Genomic DNA, 17,728 nt, shown 5'->3' with positions numbered 1-17,728 from the left:
TCAGCAGTGGGTTTGGGGTATCTATATGGGATCAAAGTGACAACAGCAACTCGAAAGATTAGATAGGAGCCATAGGGGGCAGTGGGTTTATGTTAATGGGGGAGGGACAACTAGGAAAAGGAGAGTGAGAATGGTTACACAACTCGAAGAATGTAATCACTGTCACTAAATGGTACCTGTAGAAACTGTTGAATAGGTGTACGTTTTGCTGTGCATATTCTCAACAACAACAAAAGAATAAAATTATATTAAAAAAAAAGAATAACAGATGTAGGCAGTAGAAAACTTCAGTGTTACTTCTTTCATAGCCAGCATTACTGCACATTATATTCACTGGATATAAAAATCTCAGGTATTTCTGGTGACAGTTTTTAAAAGTTAGTCAATAATTTGGCCCACAAAGTACCCATTTTCGGAGAGCCTGTTTTGCTTCATGTCCCAAGGGGGGCCATTTGTGGGCAGTGCAGCACCAAGCAAAAGGAAGACGCCATTGATGAAATATGGAATCATTTAAAATTCATGAAGAATCCCAGAATATTAGTCTGTCTTCTCCCTTCTGTTTAACCCCATCTTTTAACCCTGGGGCTCAGAGCTGTACCTGAGGGGCTTGCCTGAAAACTTACAGGGTTGAACCACCTGAAACAAGACCCCATTTAATCCATTTTGGCAAATTACTTAATGTCTTTTCTCAAAAGATACGCTTTGTTTTCTTCTAACCAATAATAATGCAAGTGAACATTACTAAAAACATTTCTGTGCCTCCTTGTTCTAAAAGTATCAGACAAAAAACCATTTGCTGTTGAGTCGATTCCAATTCATGGAGACTCCATTTGTGTGTCAGAGTAGAACTGTGTTCCATAGGGTTTTCAAGGGTTGATTTTTTGAAGCACATCAGCAGGCCTTTCCTCCGAGGCGCCTCTGGGTGGACTCAACCCTTCAACCTTTTGGTCTGGGCACTAATGTGTAATGACCTTGACAATCTCATCAACTTTTAGAGCTAACCCTGCTCCTTGAATCAGTAGTTGTAAATTACACTTGGCTTCACTGACGCTGCAGGCTGGACACAGGTGCAGGGAAATGGCAGGCCAAATCATGTAATGAGAGATTATTCACATTCCTCCGACGTGTTCAGTTCTCAACCCAATTTGAAAGCATCTTTATCACTATGGTGACTGCAGAAGCAACAGAACGAGCTGAGAACTGGGAATCAAATATGAATAAAATAACTTCACAAAGAATGGTCCCATCCTTTTTATAAACAAGGGGCTGATGTGGATTACACGTGTTTTGTGGAGCATTAATTATGTCCAGGTTTGAGAAGCAATAAGAAGAGCAGGTGTTGTCTTATGTTTCAGGGCCATAATGGGGACCTGGATTTTGTTTGCCTGCCTCCTGGGAGCAGCCTTCGCTATGCCAGTGAGTATCATGCCCCTGCATAAGTCAATGTCCAATTTCACAAGCCTGGACATAAAACTCTACCCCATGGTTGCTCAACTTTAGGGTTTAAAAGAACACAAGAACCGAAGTCCTCAAATGTCTCTGTGTTTAATAAACACTGAAGGAGCTGGTTAAAAAAAAATAGATTCTTGGACGCCTCTCCCCACCCCAAGATTCTGATTCCATACAGCTGCGGTGGGGCCCAGGACTCTGCATTTTAACAAGCACCCCAGGAGATCCTGTGGCAGGTGATCTGTGGACCACGCTTTGAGAAACAAGTGAGCTCACCTCAGGACAGAGGAAATTCAGAAGGGATACTTGAAAGGGCACCCAAGACTTAGGCTAATACTACAAGAAAAATACCAGTGTTTTCTAAAACCCAGTTTGTCTTAAATTTCCAACTATTGCCCTGCCCTCCAAACTCCATGACTGGCATTGTCTAGGGGGTAAGATATCTGTGATAGAAATACTCCTTTCTGAACCATCTCTCTGTTCCCAGGAGCCCCATTCCTCTGGGTACAACTGTTAAGCACCTGGCTTCTGCGTGGCTACACAGAATCCTATCTATCCAATTACATATTGATATATTTTACATTCAAATGTACCAAAGCCCAGGAAGTCGGACTCTCCTAGACAGGTAGAAAAGCTTAGTTCACACACAGGCAATGCAGGTCCAGCTGCTTTTTTGGTGGCACAGGGAGCGGTTGATACAACCAGAGGCCAGCAAAGCTTGCCCATCTTGCTCCTTTCCTCCTCTCTCCCCCACAAGACCAAGGTCCTCTGCTCTGCCTTCCTGAAGTCCTGCATTGAGACAACTCCCAGTCCCCTGAGGGGCCCGCACCTTACACATTCAGACCTTTTCCACACCTCAATTCAACACCCTCCTCTCTCCGGGCTTCTATCAAGAAGGTATAGGAAAGGCAGTTACCTGATGAATTCACTCAGATGAAAGCGAATGAACCCTGTGGTGAAACAAGCATTGTTAAAGAACAGAGCTGACTCTGGATAAGCTCAGTGTCTGCGGAAGGTTTTCTTTGCCCCTTGTCCACTCTGCAGGACTCTCTCTCCCTTTACCCTACTCCAGGGAATCTACCAGAATTCCACTTGGTACTCACTTTTGAAAGGATAGTCCTGGTTTAGATCGTTATTCAAGCTGCTTTTTGTTTTGAACTAAATGTTGACAGAATAATGAAATGAATTGGCCTAAACTTCCTAAATCTCACTATTTTTCATGGGACTGGCAAGGTTTCTGCTTTACTACACCCCATCTTGTGCTCATGTTCATAAAAAAATGGCACCTAGTCGTGTCGTTTCTTTTTTGTTGTTGATGTATTATTTCCTTTGCATGCCAATTATGAGGAATCCCTTTGATACTTAAGCACTTAACCACCTCCTCTTCTACAAGAGAAGGTGAGACAGTTCTCTTGTTAGTATGGTCTAACTTTGTGAGAGAAACATACCTCTCTTCTCAACATGGAGTGAGTTATAGCAAGTGAAATGCTGGGTAGGATAGGATAGCATTCATTGACACCATGGAAGGTTCGAAGAGCACTGGAGAATAAATGTGTGTTGGTCTCTGCTTCCAGAAGTTTCTCCCACTATAAATCTGTGACTACCAGAAAAGTCAGTTAGCTGTTTTGGATCTCTTTAGAATAAGAAGGCACCTCTCCTACAGAGTATACAAGTATAAACTAAAAGTAGACCTCAAATACATTCTGCTCTATAAAGATTTTATTTGGAATAGCTTCAGTCTCCCTTAATGTAAACAATTGCATATTGACTTAATCTCTCCTTCTCTCTCTCCCTCTCTCTCCTTCTCGTCTCTTTCCCCCACCCCCACCCCCCTAAAAAGCTACCGCCTCATCCTGGGCACCCTGGTTATATCAACTTCAGCTATGAGGTAATTTTTCTCTTTACTAATTTTGACCATTGTTTTGAGTTAACAATGCCCTGGGCTCTGTAAAGAATAGTGTGTTGATTCTTCATTAAGAATGTTTCTCAAAGGGTCCCACTTTTCAGTTCCTGCCACCAGCCTCTCAGATTAAGCCCTGATAGGTCACCTAAAAGCCTGCGTTGCCCCAGCACCTTCCTACCTAGCCTCTCTGACTCAGTCTTTCCTCCTACTTATAGCTAGAAAATTCTCCATCATAAAATACCACTCAGGAAGGCTCCATGTTAGCGCACAAAGTAAACTGGGTCTGAACAGCCTTGTTCTAGCCCAGCCTGGAAAATGCGGGAATTGGGTAGGATGTTATTTAAGATCTTTCCAGCTTTAAAACCCCTGATTATAAGACGTTCACACTCTGTGTGTCCCTCATTTGGCTTTACTGAAAGATTAGCAACCAAGTGGTATCTGAGAGACTCTGTAGTGTGTTGGAAAGAGAGTTCTGGAATCTGGTTTGAGGCTCTCCTCAAACTCGTACTAAGCACACATGACCTTGGGCAAACCAATGTTCTCTCTTTGGAATACTGATTTCCTCATCTGGAAGAGGGAAATAATAATAATAACCACACCTCAAACTGTTGTGTGGGGAGTTAAATAAAGCTTGAGCATGGTTAACAATTGTTTGTCGTAAAGATTAAAATGTTATATTACTATGTGAAGGAACCCCCAAACCCCAAGTATATACTGCTTAGAAAGGAATGAAACTCTTACCTCTCACTGGTTTAGGTAACAGTCTATGACTCATACAAGTGGAAGAAAATGGTAACGAGATTTGGGGCAGGACTTGCTGTTAACAGTTTAAAAGGTTGATGTATTTGACCAGTAAAGCTGTGTTTCTAGGATGAAGGACAGTGTTTCTGCCTCGTCTTAATTTTTTTTTCATTGGGACGGCAAATCAAAAAGGACAAAATACATATTGTGTCACATTATTATTATTATTAGTTCCTCCTGCAATAAAGAACAGGGGCTGTGGAATTAAACAGATTTACTACTCTGACTCGACGGCACTGGGTGAACCTCAGTCAAGTTAATGAGTCTCTCTCTGTAACTCTCCGTGACCTTGTCAGTAAAAGTGAGAGTGCTCCTACTTGCCTCAGAGCATGTGAGAAAACGCTGGACATGCATGTGATGGCTGCGAGGCAGAGCCTGACACACAGGAAATCCTCAACAAATGCTTACCTTCCTCTCTTGTCTGTAAAGTCACAATTTCAGGCTACCAGTATTGACAGGACTGCAGGAGGGAGTTTCTAGTTCAGGAACCTAAACTAAATCATATGTATTCTAATGTCTCCCTCTCTTAAGGTGCTCACCCCTTTGAAGTGGTACCAGAACATGATAAGGCAGCCGGTAGGTAGATATCATGTTCTTTCTTCCTTAAAATGTTAAGCCTGCATCTAAATCCCCTTATTCAGTGAAATAGCAGGTCTCCTCCACATATGGACACTAATGGGAAATTCAGTTGAAATAAGTCATATCTGTGTCCAACCAACTAACCAGTTGCCATGGAGCGATTCTGACTCATGGCAACCCCGTGAGTGTCAGACTAGAAATGTGTGCTCCATAGGATTTTCAATGGTCCGTGCGCATAGTTAGAAATCCTTGCAAAGGAATAAAATAAAAAAAAAAAAGAACGAACTATTCATACGGCCATAACGACAAAGAAAACATTGCTGCTTCTCCCACTGGAGGTCAACCGAGCCAATGATAAATGTGATTCTCTGTTTCTCACCAGTACCCTTCCTATGGTTACGAGCCCATGGGTGGATGGCTGCACCACCAAATCATCCCCGTGCTGTCCCAGCAGCATTCCCAGAGCCACACCCTGCAGCCTCATCACCACATCCCCATGGTGGCCGCTCAGCAGCCCGTGGTCCCTCAGCAGCCAATGATGCCACTTCCCGGCCAACACTCCATGACTCCAACCCAACACCATCAGCCAAACCTCCCTCCACCCATCCAGCAACCCTACCAGCCCCAGCCAGTCCAGCCGCAGCCTCAGCAGCCCATGCATCCACAGCCACCTGTGCACCCCATCCAGCCCTTGCCACCACAGCCACCTCTGCCTCCGATGTTCCCCATACAGCCTCTGCCCCCCATGCTCCATGACCTGCCTCTGGAAGCTTGGCCAGCAACCGACAAGACCAAGCAGGAAGAAGTGGTGAGTGCACCTCGAAGCCGGCATAGTACAAGTCCTGGGGGAATGGGGGAGCAAAATTGCCCCCCAGAGTTCTGAGTTCCCCAACAATGCAGGCCCCAGAGTTGCAGTAGCTCCAGGTCTATGATTCTATTAGTCCAAGGCATGTAGTGCAACTTTACATTGTAAATGAGTTTATTCATCTGCATGGCTCAGGAATTAAGACTAGAGCTTTTATGGTGGGTTCAAATTCTACAATTATTTTGAATCACAACCAGAATAAATATTGCCCATTAATTTTAAGGGCAACAGTATAAGGGAATATCTGTTCTCCTTATCCTTCAAGGGGTTGAATAGTAAGATTAGTCTAGAATCGCACTGAAGATACAAAAAGGGCAATTTTTGAGAGTGAGGAGATACAAATATTTGAACAGGCTGTAAAAGGGAGGTGGGAAATCTCTTTAGAGACCTTCAGGACAACTACCTGGGGACTGTCTAGGGGAGATAGGGTCTAATTTAACTTGGAGGCAGCTAAACTAGATAGACTGTAAGATTCCCTTTCAGGGCTAGAATTCTATAGATTAAGCTTTCAGCAAGAATTTTTCATAGTTTAGCTCAAAATCTCCTTCCAGTAAGGGAGGGAAGCTTTTCTAAATAAATGGGAAACGGTCAATAAGGCGACCTCAACCATACCCATAAACCCTTATTTCTGCATATAGGAAACAATGTGATTTCACAAGTTGTGAATGCTATTGGTGATTCGTTACTGAGAAGCAGGGAAGAGTGACATAGAAATGACCTGGATGGGGGGCCCGGACACCTGGGTTCTAGTTCTGGCTTTTTCCCAAAGAGGAGACCATGGTATGGTCTGGGTTACCTCAAATATATGCGTGTTTGTTTTTCCCTTCTTCAAAATGGGGTGGGGGGAGGTGACTGGATCAGATAATTTCCAAGGCTCTGTCCAAGTACAGATACCATAGCTTCCCAGTAAAAAAAATTATACTATAGTATCTAGCATATGTAGCTTCACAATTATGAATATATTTATAGAAATACGGGACAGAATTTTTTAAAATTGATTGTATCCCAAATAATATGGTGCCTAGAGTTGATTATTCTAGTCTAAAAAAAAAAATTTTTTTTTTAAGGTAGGCTTTGTATAGAAAATACATGGATTTGTTCATTAAAAATCAAGGCTGTGGACTTCATAGTGAGCTCACACCTTGCCAAAACTCTTTATAGAAAGGTGACTTCAAGTGGGTAGTTTCAAATATTTATATTCTAAATATTTACATTCTAAAGATTTGAAACATCTTTAACACTCAGTTTCCTCATGTGTAAAATTAGAATATAAATATTGATACCTTGTTAGAGTTATCTAAGGGAAAATAAAAAAGTGATTAGCTCAGTGTCTGACATACAGGAAGTACTCAAGGAAAGGTAACCATTATTATTTTACTATCCAGTTATACATTTTGAATGTCCTAAAATCAAAGGCCTCCTTCATGACACCTCAGGTTTAGGACAATGAGACAACACAGAAACTTTGGAGATTATAGACTACAACTTAAGTTATGGTACATTTATTTGGCAAAACTGAAGCTATATGTTATTATACATGGTACTCAATACGAATGTTTGTAAATTATGCTAATTGTTCATTTTGCTATCCGCCCCCCACCCCCAGGATTAACCGATCGGACAATGAGAGAAGAACCGAACTTGATATTTCAGTTACTTTCAGGAATGACACAAGTGCACAGTGATTTGTGTCTAAAATCATTTTCCTTAGTAAACGCTGTAACTAAAAATAAATACCATTAGCAGACAATAAAATGTTTTAAAAAAATTATTCCTGTCTTATCACTGAATTGAACTTAAAATTTTCCGTCACTCAAGAGAAAAAAAAATAGTAAATGGGTATTCTTGAGTAAGGTATGAAATGCTTATTTACAACCTACAAACTGACCATTCAACAAGCAAATAAAGACTACATTTCCTTTTAGAGAAAATTTAAATGATACTATCTTAAATCTTTTTTAAAAATGGGTGGTGCACCAGTGATCACCTTGATAGGGAACACGGCAGAGAGTCCCTGGTGGAGCAGGAAAAAGGTGGGGTGCAGAACTCAGGTTCTAGTAAAAAGACCAGACTTAATGGTCTGACTGAGACTGGAGGGACCCCGGAAGACATGGCCCCCGGACTCACTGTTAGCCCAGAACTAAAACCATTCCTGAAACCAACTCTGCAGACAAAGATTAGACTGGACTATAAGACATAAAATGATACTCGTAAAGAGCGTGCTTCGTAGCCCAAGTAGATACATGAGACTAAATGGGCAGCTCCTGCTGGGAGGCGAGATGAGAAGACAGAAAGGGACAGGAGCTGGCTGAATGGACCCGGGAAATCCGAGGTGGAGAGGAGGAGCGTGCTGTCACTTTATAGGGAGAGCAACTACAGTCATGTAACAATGTGTGTATAAATTTTTGTAAGAGAAACTAACTTGAACTGTAAACTTTCACTTAAAGCACAATTTTTAAAAAAAGGGTGGTGTAAAAAATTAATGCACTCATCTGCTAACCAAAAGGTTGGAGGCTCAAGTCCACCCAGAGGTACCATGGAAGAAAGGCCTGGCAGTCTTCTTCCAAAAAATCAGCCATTGAAAACCCTACGGTGCACAGTTCTCCTCCGACATAAATGGGGTCACCATGAGTCAGAGCTGACTTGATGGCAACTGGTGGAGGTGGTATATATCAGTTATAATAGTCAATAAAGTGAAAAATGATGAGCATGGATAGTCACTGAATCAGAACCAAATCAAAGAAAATTTGTATGAAGAATTCTTTACATTGAAAAAGATAAACTCTTTGAAAAATGTCTACATTACAAAACAAATTAAAACTGGGAACACAGTTTTTATCCATCACATCGCATTTAGTAATCAAATCTAGTCTTCTGATCTCATTCTACTGAAAAACATTTTTTAAATAAAATTACGTGATATGTGTAATACTGTACTAGATTTAAAAGAACTGAAGTAATTAGTTTTCTTAAGAACACTTTTATTAACTGAAGCTTCAAATAGAAGAGAGTTGCTGAGATATTATATGTAAGCTGTTTCTTTCACTTCATAATCTTTGACATAAGCTCTACTGCATTGTCTTCCAAATACTAACAAATGCATACGATGTACTCAAAACAACTTTTCCTTCCTACTCATATTTATATTTGAATCCTTTTTTCCTCCTACACCCACACAGAATTGTAAACAGACTTTGCAGGGTTTATATTACGCAGTGCCCACAGTGACTTTATTCCAGTACCTTTATGATTATGGCCGCTTAATCATTTTCTGGAATGAATAAACATAGCTTTCCTGGGAGGATGTCAATATTCAAACAACTAACTTGATTTTAAGGCATTTAAATTAAAAAAAAAGCTTTTAATCGGCTGGCATGGGCCAATTCTAATCGATTCAGTCAATATTTATTAAGCACCTGCTAGGGCAAGGCATTATTCCATGTGTTGATGAAAATAGTAAGTCCTCATCCTTAAGAAATCTAGAACCTACCAAAGGGATAAAATAAGCTCACAAATAACTATAAGAAAAGGCCTAATAGGATTAATACCATGACAGAAGTACAGTCAAAATGCTCCATCCAATGTCTCAGACATTATTAGTCAGCTGTCCAGTGGCTTTCCCCACCACTCCTTCCTTGGTGGCACAGTGGTTAAGTGCTCAGCTGCTAACCAAAAGGTCAGCAATTCCAATCCACCATCTGCTCCTTGGAAACCCTATGGGGCAGCTCTACTCTGTCCTGTAGGGTCGTATGAGTTGGAATCGACTCAACGGCAATGGGGTTGGTTTGGTTTTTCCTTCCCTATTGCCAGAGCTTGAATTAATCCCACCATCCAGCCATCCAGCTCAGGAGAAATGACTCGCTTCACTTCCCCTGCCCCGGGAGTGAATGTCCATCCCTCCATACCAATTATGGAGCAACTCCAACAGCTCTATTCCCCTTGCCAGTGACTGGTCTAGGGATGGGTGTAAGCTGGAGCCTCAACAATGAATGAAGCCAAAAGGGATGTCAGCTAGGAGAGGAGGAGCCTCTGAGAAAAGACTGCCCTCTAATAAAACAAAATACATGCTAGGAAAAAGTGTTCTTCCGTCTTTGCATCTTGTTCGAGGATGTGATGGCTGGAGCTGTGACGGCCATCTTGTGACCAGGAGGGGCAAGCGAAAAAATGGAAAACCCCTGGGTCCTTGATTGTCTTAATGTGTCCCTGAATGAACCAACCCTGGGACCATCTCCACTGCCATTGAGTCAACTCAGACTCATAGTGAGCCCTGGTGGTACAATTGTTAAGTGCTCAGCTGCTAACCGAAAGGTTGGCGGTTTGAACTCACCAACCGCTCTGAGGGAGAAAGAAGTGGCAGTCTACTTCTGTAAAGATTTACAGCCTTGGAAATTCTATGGGGCAGTTTTATCCTGTTCTATAGGGTCGATGGAAGCCCTGGTGGCGTAGCGGTTAAGTGCTACAGCTGCTAACCAAGAGGTCAGCAGTTCAAATCCTCCAGGTGCTCCTTGGAAACTCTATGGGGCAGTTCTACTCTGTCCTATAGGGTTGCTATGAGTCGGAATAGACCTGACGGCAGTGGTTTTTGGTTGGGTTATAGGGTCGCTAGAAGTCGGAATCAACTCGATGACAACGGGTTTTTGGTTGATTTTTACGTCCGCTGGAACATACTTGTTCCCAGATAATGGGTATCAAAATCCACAACTCATAACAAAAATTCTGAGTTGGTCCTTTAATCAGCATGCCTTCCACTAGTGAAAACACTCGGTAACAAAAAATTCAAAGGAGAAAATAAGTGGGTCAGCAAAGGGTTAAACTGCCCCACACTGCTCTCTCACTCTAACTGCGCCTTTCTGCTCTTGGCTATTACTCCCTCTTTTTGTTGGTATATACTTACATCTACTAATGTGTGGCTTATTTCGTAAACATATGCTCTGTAACAAAATGAAGTGCATTGGCCTTGGAATTGTTATGCTGCAAGTTCCACGTTCACTTGGAGAGAATATTTTTTCCTGACTGTGGCAGATGGTTACAACTGACAAAATTCTGACATGGAGATGTATGTGGCTATCACCATGTAGTGTAACATAAGGCGATCAAAGCTGAATAAAACAGCATTTCTGATTCATTACAATCCAGGCTTAGTCAACTGCCCAATGTATGCATTTGAATCAAATATGGAAGAAAATCACTATATACTAAAGACCAAGACTCAAAGTTCAGGCTGAAATAAATAGCAATATTGATCATAAATGAATTAATAAACACAAACTTATATCTACACAATTCTTAAACCAGTTAAAAAAAAAAGCAAAAGTAGCTGATAAAGCAGCTAAAGAGACACATAAACTCTTGAAAAAGAGCCAAGGCAACCACCTTGAGCAAACTCTCATCTCACCATAACCACTCTCATTTCTCACCTAATACATCTGAAAGTTGCTGTGTTCTCATTCATTCTCTGTTGGGGTGTAAATCCATGTCTATGAATTATTCTAAGACAGTCATCTAAATGCACAAGATATGTGCAAAGGTGTTTATTACAGCATTATCTGTAACAGTGAGGAAGTGGACCTTACCTAAATTTTGTAATATCCATCTGACGGGATGCTGTGATTAAGAATTGGGTTTAGAAGAAAATTCATTAGTGGGGAAAATATGATAAAATAAATTTAAGACCAAGACTGTATCTCATATGCGAAGGTCATGCATGATTATAACATTTAAGTAACTTAAACACATACGTGGAAAAATAAACTAGGAAGGAGAGGTAGCCATTTGCACGAAGATTCAATTTCTCTACAATAACCGTGAATTAATTCTGTAGTCACAAACATTTAATTTTTTTAAAGTTTGCTCACCCTTTTCCCTGCTTCAGTCAAGACGTACCTCTTTCTCTTTAATTCCTTTGATGGAAGCTTTTAATCTTGGCAAGTCACCCCCCCCCACAAAAAAAAAATGACCCTTTGCCATCGAGTCAATTCCAACTCACGGTGACTTCATGTTTTACAGAGTAGAACTGCTCGTAGAATTTTGGTTGTAATCTTTCACAGAAGCAAATCTCCAGGTCTTTCTTCTGTGATACCACTGGGTGGGTTTGGACAGCCAATCTTTAGGTTAGTAGTCAAATGTAAACCATTTGTGCCACCCAGAGACCTTGGTGGGTCACCTTTAGGTAAATTCTAACTATAAATCAGTTTACATTTTTTCAGAGAACCACTTTGACCAAAGAAGGGTGACGTTAAAAGAACAAAAGGCTTTAGCAGAAAACAAAACAAAAACAAAACCCAGCACAATGCAAAAAAAAAAAAAAAGGAGATGAGTATTATAAAGGGAAGGAAGAAGAATTAGGAACAACACAAAACAAAATGGAGAGATGACTGTGAAGGTGGCTCCTGCTGAGACTCTGTTGAAGGTTGTAAAAATAGGTTCAAAGAGCACTAAAGCTTTAAGCGGCTGGGGGTTTGCAGAGACGTTTCCTATTAAAACGACAAAATTCTGACATGAAGACGTATGTGGCTGTCACCATGTCGTGTAACATAAGGTGATAAAAGCTGAATAAAACAGCATTTCTAATTTTGATTCAAACAAATGCCTCAACTACTGCTGACTCGTGGATTACCTAATTTCATTTTGGGGCTTTCGACTGGCCACAATGTTATATTTTTCTTCTGTATTTAGTTACATAGAGTCTGAATCATTCTGAAGAGCTCAACCTCAATCAATAACAACTCCAGTTAACCTGAACTGCTCCCAGTTTACTTATTAGAAAGAGCAAAGGAAAATACAAGCTAACAAGAGAATTCCTGGGTTGTATTTCCATAATTGCTGACCTTGATAACATTTGTTCAGGATAGAGATTGAAAGAATTACCAGGAAGAAATCTTCCCTCGCCAGGCAAAAACAGTAATATCTGCCACATTTTCCAAAATTCAGATATGTAGGGCCATAATACAATGGAATATTTAAAATCAAAACCATGCATAATAAAATCTATTAAGAAAACATTTCTGCATCCCACTTTGAAGAGTGGCGTCTGGGGTCTTAAACGCTAGCAAGCAGCCATCTAAAATGCATCAATTGGTCTGAACCCACCTGGATCAAAGGAGAATGAAGAACACCAAGGTCACACAATAACTATGAGCCCGAGACAGAAAGGGCCACATGAACTAGAGTCTTACATCATCTGAGACCAGAAGAACTAGATGGTGCCTGGCTACAACTGACGACTGCCCTGACAGGGAACACAACAGAGAACCCCTGAGGGAGCAGGAGAGCAGTGGGATGCAGACCTCAAATTCTCATAAGACCAGACGTAATAATCTGACTGAGGCTGGAAGGACCCCGATGGTCTTGGCCCCCAGGCCTTCTGTTGCCCCAGGACAGGCACCAGTCCCGAAGCCAACTCTTCAGACATGGATTGGACTGGACAATGGGTTGGAGAGGGATGCTGGTGAGGAGTGAGCTTCTTGGATCAGGTGGACACTTGAGACTATGTTGGCATCTCCTGCCTGGAGGGGAGATGAGAGGGTGGAGGGGGTTAGAAGCTGGTGAAAAGGACACGAAAAGAGAGTGGAGGGAGAGAGCAGACTGTCTCATTAGTGGGAGAGTAATTGGGAGTGTGTAGCAAGGTGTATATGGGTTTTTGTGTGAGAGACTGACTTGATTTGTAAACTTTCACTTGAAGCACAATAAAAATTATTAAAAAAAAATCAAAGCCATGTACTACCTGGTAATTATACTTGGTACCTGTGTTATCCAATATGGTAGCCACTAGCCCCAAGTTTTTTATTTTTTTATTTTTTTTTTAGCCCAAAGTTAATTTTACAAGTAACTGCAACAACCTGTCTGTTAAACCAAAACCAAACCCAGTGCCATCAAGTCAATTCTGACTCATAGCGACCCTATAGGACAGAGTAGAACTGCCCCACAGAGTTTCCAAAGAGCGCCTGGCGGATTTGAACTGCTGACCCTTTGGTTACGTTAAATGCTCAAATATGTGCCTTTAATCTAAACATTTTCTTGGCAGTCTTCTCCAACGGACATTGTTCTGTCTCGTTTTACTGCATTGGCCACCATAAATAATTTAAATGAAATAAAATTTAGAAGTTCAATTCCTAAGTCCCACTAGCCACATTTAAAGTGCTCAGTAGCCACATGGGGCTTTTGTTGTTGTTAGTTGCCATTAAGTTGATTCTGACTCAGGGCAGCCCCATGTGTGTGCAGAGTAGAACTGCTCCAGAAGGTTTTCAAGGTTGTGACCTTTCAGAAGCAGGTCGCCAGGCCTATCTTCCGAGGCGCTTCTGGGTGGATTCGAACCACCAACCTTTTAGCTAGTAGTCGAGAGCTGAACTGTCTGTGCCACTCAGGGAGTGGCTGCCATATTGGACAGCACAGATATAGAACATTTCCATCATCTCAGAGGCTGTTATTTGATAGCGCTGCTCTATTAGCTACTTCCTGAGGTAGAAGAACAATTCCTATTAATTCAAAGATTTTAAACAAAACATGAAACAAAACAGATTCGCTGATTAGAATTGAAAACTTATCTACAGCAACTCATTTCCCAAGCATTCCAGTAATCATGATCTTATATAGGAATTTTCTAAGGACTGCAGCAGTGCCTTTGTCTTTCTCAGATGGAATCACGCGCACCAAAATTGTTTGCCCTCTAGTTTTCTTTTAAAACAGACTAATTCCTGAGGGTGGTTTACTGCCTGTAAACATCAGAATATATTTACACTCTTTTCTATTTTGTGGTTCAAAACAGCAGAGCAACCTAGGACAGATGGACACACACACACACATCCACTGAGCTTGTTGTTGTAAGCTGCCATCTAGCCAGCCCCCAACTCATGGGGACCCCATGTCCTGTCCTGTGCCACACCCACAGTTGTTTACAGATTGGACCATTGTGATCTATAGGATTTTCATTGGCATATATTCAGAAGTCAATTGCCAGGCCTTTCTTCCTAGTCTGTCTTAGACTAGGAGCTCTGCTGAAACCTGTTCAGCATTACAGCAACACATGAGTCTCTCCTGACAGACGAGTGGTGGCCGCGCATGAGGTGCGTTGGCCAGGGATGGAACCCAGGTCTCTCACACGGAAGGCAAGAATTCTACCATTGAACCACCACTGCCCTCCACGGGCTGAGTTCACCTATAGTAAAAAGACACATGTGGAGACATGGCATACTCCCTTTCAGCAATTAAATTAATTTAATTTTAAATAAAATTTCTATCCATTCCGATAAATCATTTAGGAAATATATAGCTAAGGTATCAATTATCATCACCAAGTCACATTGCATTTCTTCCAATACATAATTTCTATCAAGAAAACAAGGTCAAGTTGTTCATTTTACTTGCAAGCAATGTCAAGTTGACCGCCTCCTCTCCCAACTCCACACAAAATGAAAACACTGACCTTGCCTCTAAATCTGAAGTTGTTCCCGTAGTAAACAATAGCTGAAAATACCAAACGGAGTTTAAGACCAAGGCTTTGAAAAATATAAAATAGCAAACCACCATGTTAATAAAAACTAACCTATGAGGTCCTGCTGTGAAGAGTTAGGGCTTAACATGGACTCACAAGAGAAACACCATTTCAACCAATGTCCCACATTTCCAGACCACAGAGGCAGCTAGTCGGGTCAAACATTGCTCTGAAAAAAAGTCATCAGTCTATGTTTGTTGTGAAAGTCTTGTTAATTGGAATTCTGACTTATAGTTTTGTGATTTGGCTTCTAATTCCTTTGGCCCCAATTTGGTCTGGAAGCCCTTATCAGCAGGGGTCATTGGCTGACATTTAATTATTCAAAAATACTTCCCTGCTGGGGAGAGTCCATCCTGGCCTCATCATCTGAAACACCTAACTCTCTTCAAGATGCTAAATAACACTAGAGGAATAAGATTGGGTTGGGAGTGGTGAGGAGTGAAGAGGGAGAGGAGAAAAGGATAAACCTTGATAAACCAGGCCTGTATAAATATATAGAGATAATCAATCAATCAGTCAAGCCTCCTTCAAATAACATTGTCCCATGATCAACAAAAAACACCCTAGGTCATGGTGTTTCTTTTCTTCTTGCTAATCAAAAAAAAAAAAAAAAAAGGTTAAAATATCTCAACTTCCTCAGAACAACCAAATTGTCTTTCTTTTCCTCTCCAAAGAATTTTCTATGCTTTGTCTTTGGCTGTGCAATGTGAGTACAATAGAACCGTTTCTTGCTCAGTTACTTAAAAGTGGTTTTGTTACTTGAGTGATAAAGAGGAGAAAAATAACCAGACCATGAGCCACTAGTGTAAACGCTGAATTAAAGTTCATTTGTCTGGGGGAGTCCTGTTTCGGGATTTGCTGGAATTTGATAGAAGAACAAGAAATGAGTTGTTTTGTCCATACAGAAGACAGAGATTTGAGATGCCTTAATTTTCATGATTTTCAGAACCATTACTTTCCAAAGCTCTCAACTGATGAATATACTAAGGTATTCATTGCAATACTGCTACAAACACCCCTGCCATGGAGAAGGTAAAGTGGTATGCTGCTATAAATAGGAGACCCACTTGGATTGAGCATGAGCCTTACGCAACCCGGACTATCTGACTGGGCCAGGACATGGAAGGTCCTAGCCACTCGAATACCAACCTCAAGCCACTCTTCCGTGAACCGGGTTCACCTGCTCCTCCCTGGCCCCACTGAGCACACGTCAGAACAGCTGTAAATCAGCATCAGCTCAGTGCTATGGGCTTTCTCTTACCGGGCGCGCATGGGCCAGGATGCTCAGGCCAGGAAGTTCGCCCAGGATATATTAGGCACACCCTCATTTCCAGGAGTAGCCAGTGTTTTGTCCTGTTGTACATAGGGTCGCTATAAGTTGGAAGCAACTCAACGGTACCTAACAACAACAACCACCACCATTTCCAGCAACTACTTGTTTCTACCTTGGGCTCCTCACTAGCTGGCAAGTTTTTGTTTTTGTTTTTTTACTGTACTTTAGATGAAGGTTTACAGAACAAACTAGTTTCTCATCAAACAGTTCGTACCCACGTTGTTGTATGACATTGGTTAACAACCCCACGACATGTCAACACTCTCGCTTCTCAACCTTGGGTTCCCCATTACCAGCTTTCCTGTTCCTTCCTACTTTCCAGTCCCTGCCCCAGGGCTGGTACACCGCTAGCTGGCAAGTTTCTTGAAGCAGATTTAGACAAGTACCTGGAAACTAGTGGGCGTGCTTTATATCTGCTCCTGAACTGTCTCTGTCCCCATTCTACAAATGAGAACAGTTTAAAAAGAAATAAGGCATCATTTAACACACACACACACCCAGCTCTGTGTTTGACAGTACCATTTGAAAGGTAAACTAATTGGTTGTCAGCCTTGAGGATCCTAATGAAAACAACCTGCATCTATTTATAACAGCTAACATGAATTCAACTTGACCAGAGTCACAAAGCTGGTCTCCTTTTGTCACCTCATTTTCCTGCCCATCTGGCCTCCCAGGGATGTGCCAAGGAGTATAACTGTCAATCAAGCAAAAGGACCCCCAACCCAATCATTGCTCTGCAGTTGCATGGGGAGAGTTGCCTCTTGTTGCAAACCATCTCATAAAAAAAAAAAGAGGAAATTTCTACAAATATGGGTAAGCATCAGCACACTGCTCCAGGACAGCCCACCAGGGAGCATTGCTATGGCAACCACAGAAGACTATCCGTCCCAACTGTGGGTGCCTGCACTCCTTCCCTTGTTCCAAAAGATGGACTGGCAGCAAACAAACTCAAGACCAATCCTTTTAGGAACTATAAGCCATTGGTTTGCTTTCAATGTCTTGACTAAGTCGGAGAATGTTAGAGTGTGGAAATAATGATATGGTAGGGGTTGGAAAACCCAGCCCCTTGCCGTCCCCTAGCTTCCTTCTCAGAGAGCCCATAGAACACGTATTCAACATACATGGAAAGGCCAACACAAGGGACGTGCTGAAATTCACAGAGATTGGCCAGAATGGGAAGACTGCTGATATATTCCTAGCATGACATTAAATTAGGACAAATTGGCTTGAATACTCTCTCTACCTGGCATTTAACGCCCAGGTTAAAATACATTAAAAAGTTCAAATATCTAGATAGCTTCCTGTATT

General features: G+C 41.6%; 2 protein-coding genes across 3 annotated transcripts in view; one reads left to right on the top strand and one right to left on the bottom strand.

Annotated features, from left to right (window-relative positions):
• The window catches only part of ARHGAP6 (Rho GTPase activating protein 6), a 502,134-nt gene that overhangs the window by 131,110 nt on the left and 353,296 nt on the right, over window positions 1-17,728 (bottom strand). The window lies entirely within an intron of this gene.
• AMELX (amelogenin X-linked) lies at window positions 1,363-5,615 on the top strand. The gene is made up of 4 exons (XM_049872902.1): window positions 1,363-1,416; window positions 3,290-3,337; window positions 4,685-4,729; window positions 5,115-5,615. The coding sequence occupies exons 1-4, from the start codon at window positions 1,363-1,365 to the stop codon at window positions 5,613-5,615; spliced, it is 648 nt and encodes a 215-aa protein (XP_049728859.1).

The sequence above is a fragment of the Elephas maximus genome, chromosome X (assembly GCF_024166365.1).
Source record: "Elephas maximus indicus isolate mEleMax1 chromosome X, mEleMax1 primary haplotype, whole genome shotgun sequence".
NCBI classification, from domain to species: Eukaryota; Metazoa; Chordata; class Mammalia; order Proboscidea; family Elephantidae; genus Elephas; species Elephas maximus.
This window is presented reverse-complemented; position numbering and strand designations above follow the sequence as displayed.

What these genes read in the sequence shown, in the direction of transcription:
- AMELX (XM_049872902.1), top strand. Translation starts at nt 1,363, where the DNA reads ATGGGGACCTGGATTTTGTTTGCCTGCCTCCTGGGAGCAGCCTTCGCT. An exon ending in GAGCAGCCTTCGCTATGCCA is followed by an intron (nt 1,417 to 3,289) that starts GTGAGTATCATG and finishes CCCCCTAAAAAG; the next exon opens with CTACCGCCTCATCCTGGGCA. An exon ending in AGAACATGATAAGGCAGCCG is followed by an intron (nt 4,730 to 5,114) that starts GTAGGTAGATAT and finishes GTTTCTCACCAG; the next exon opens with TACCCTTCCTATGGTTACGA.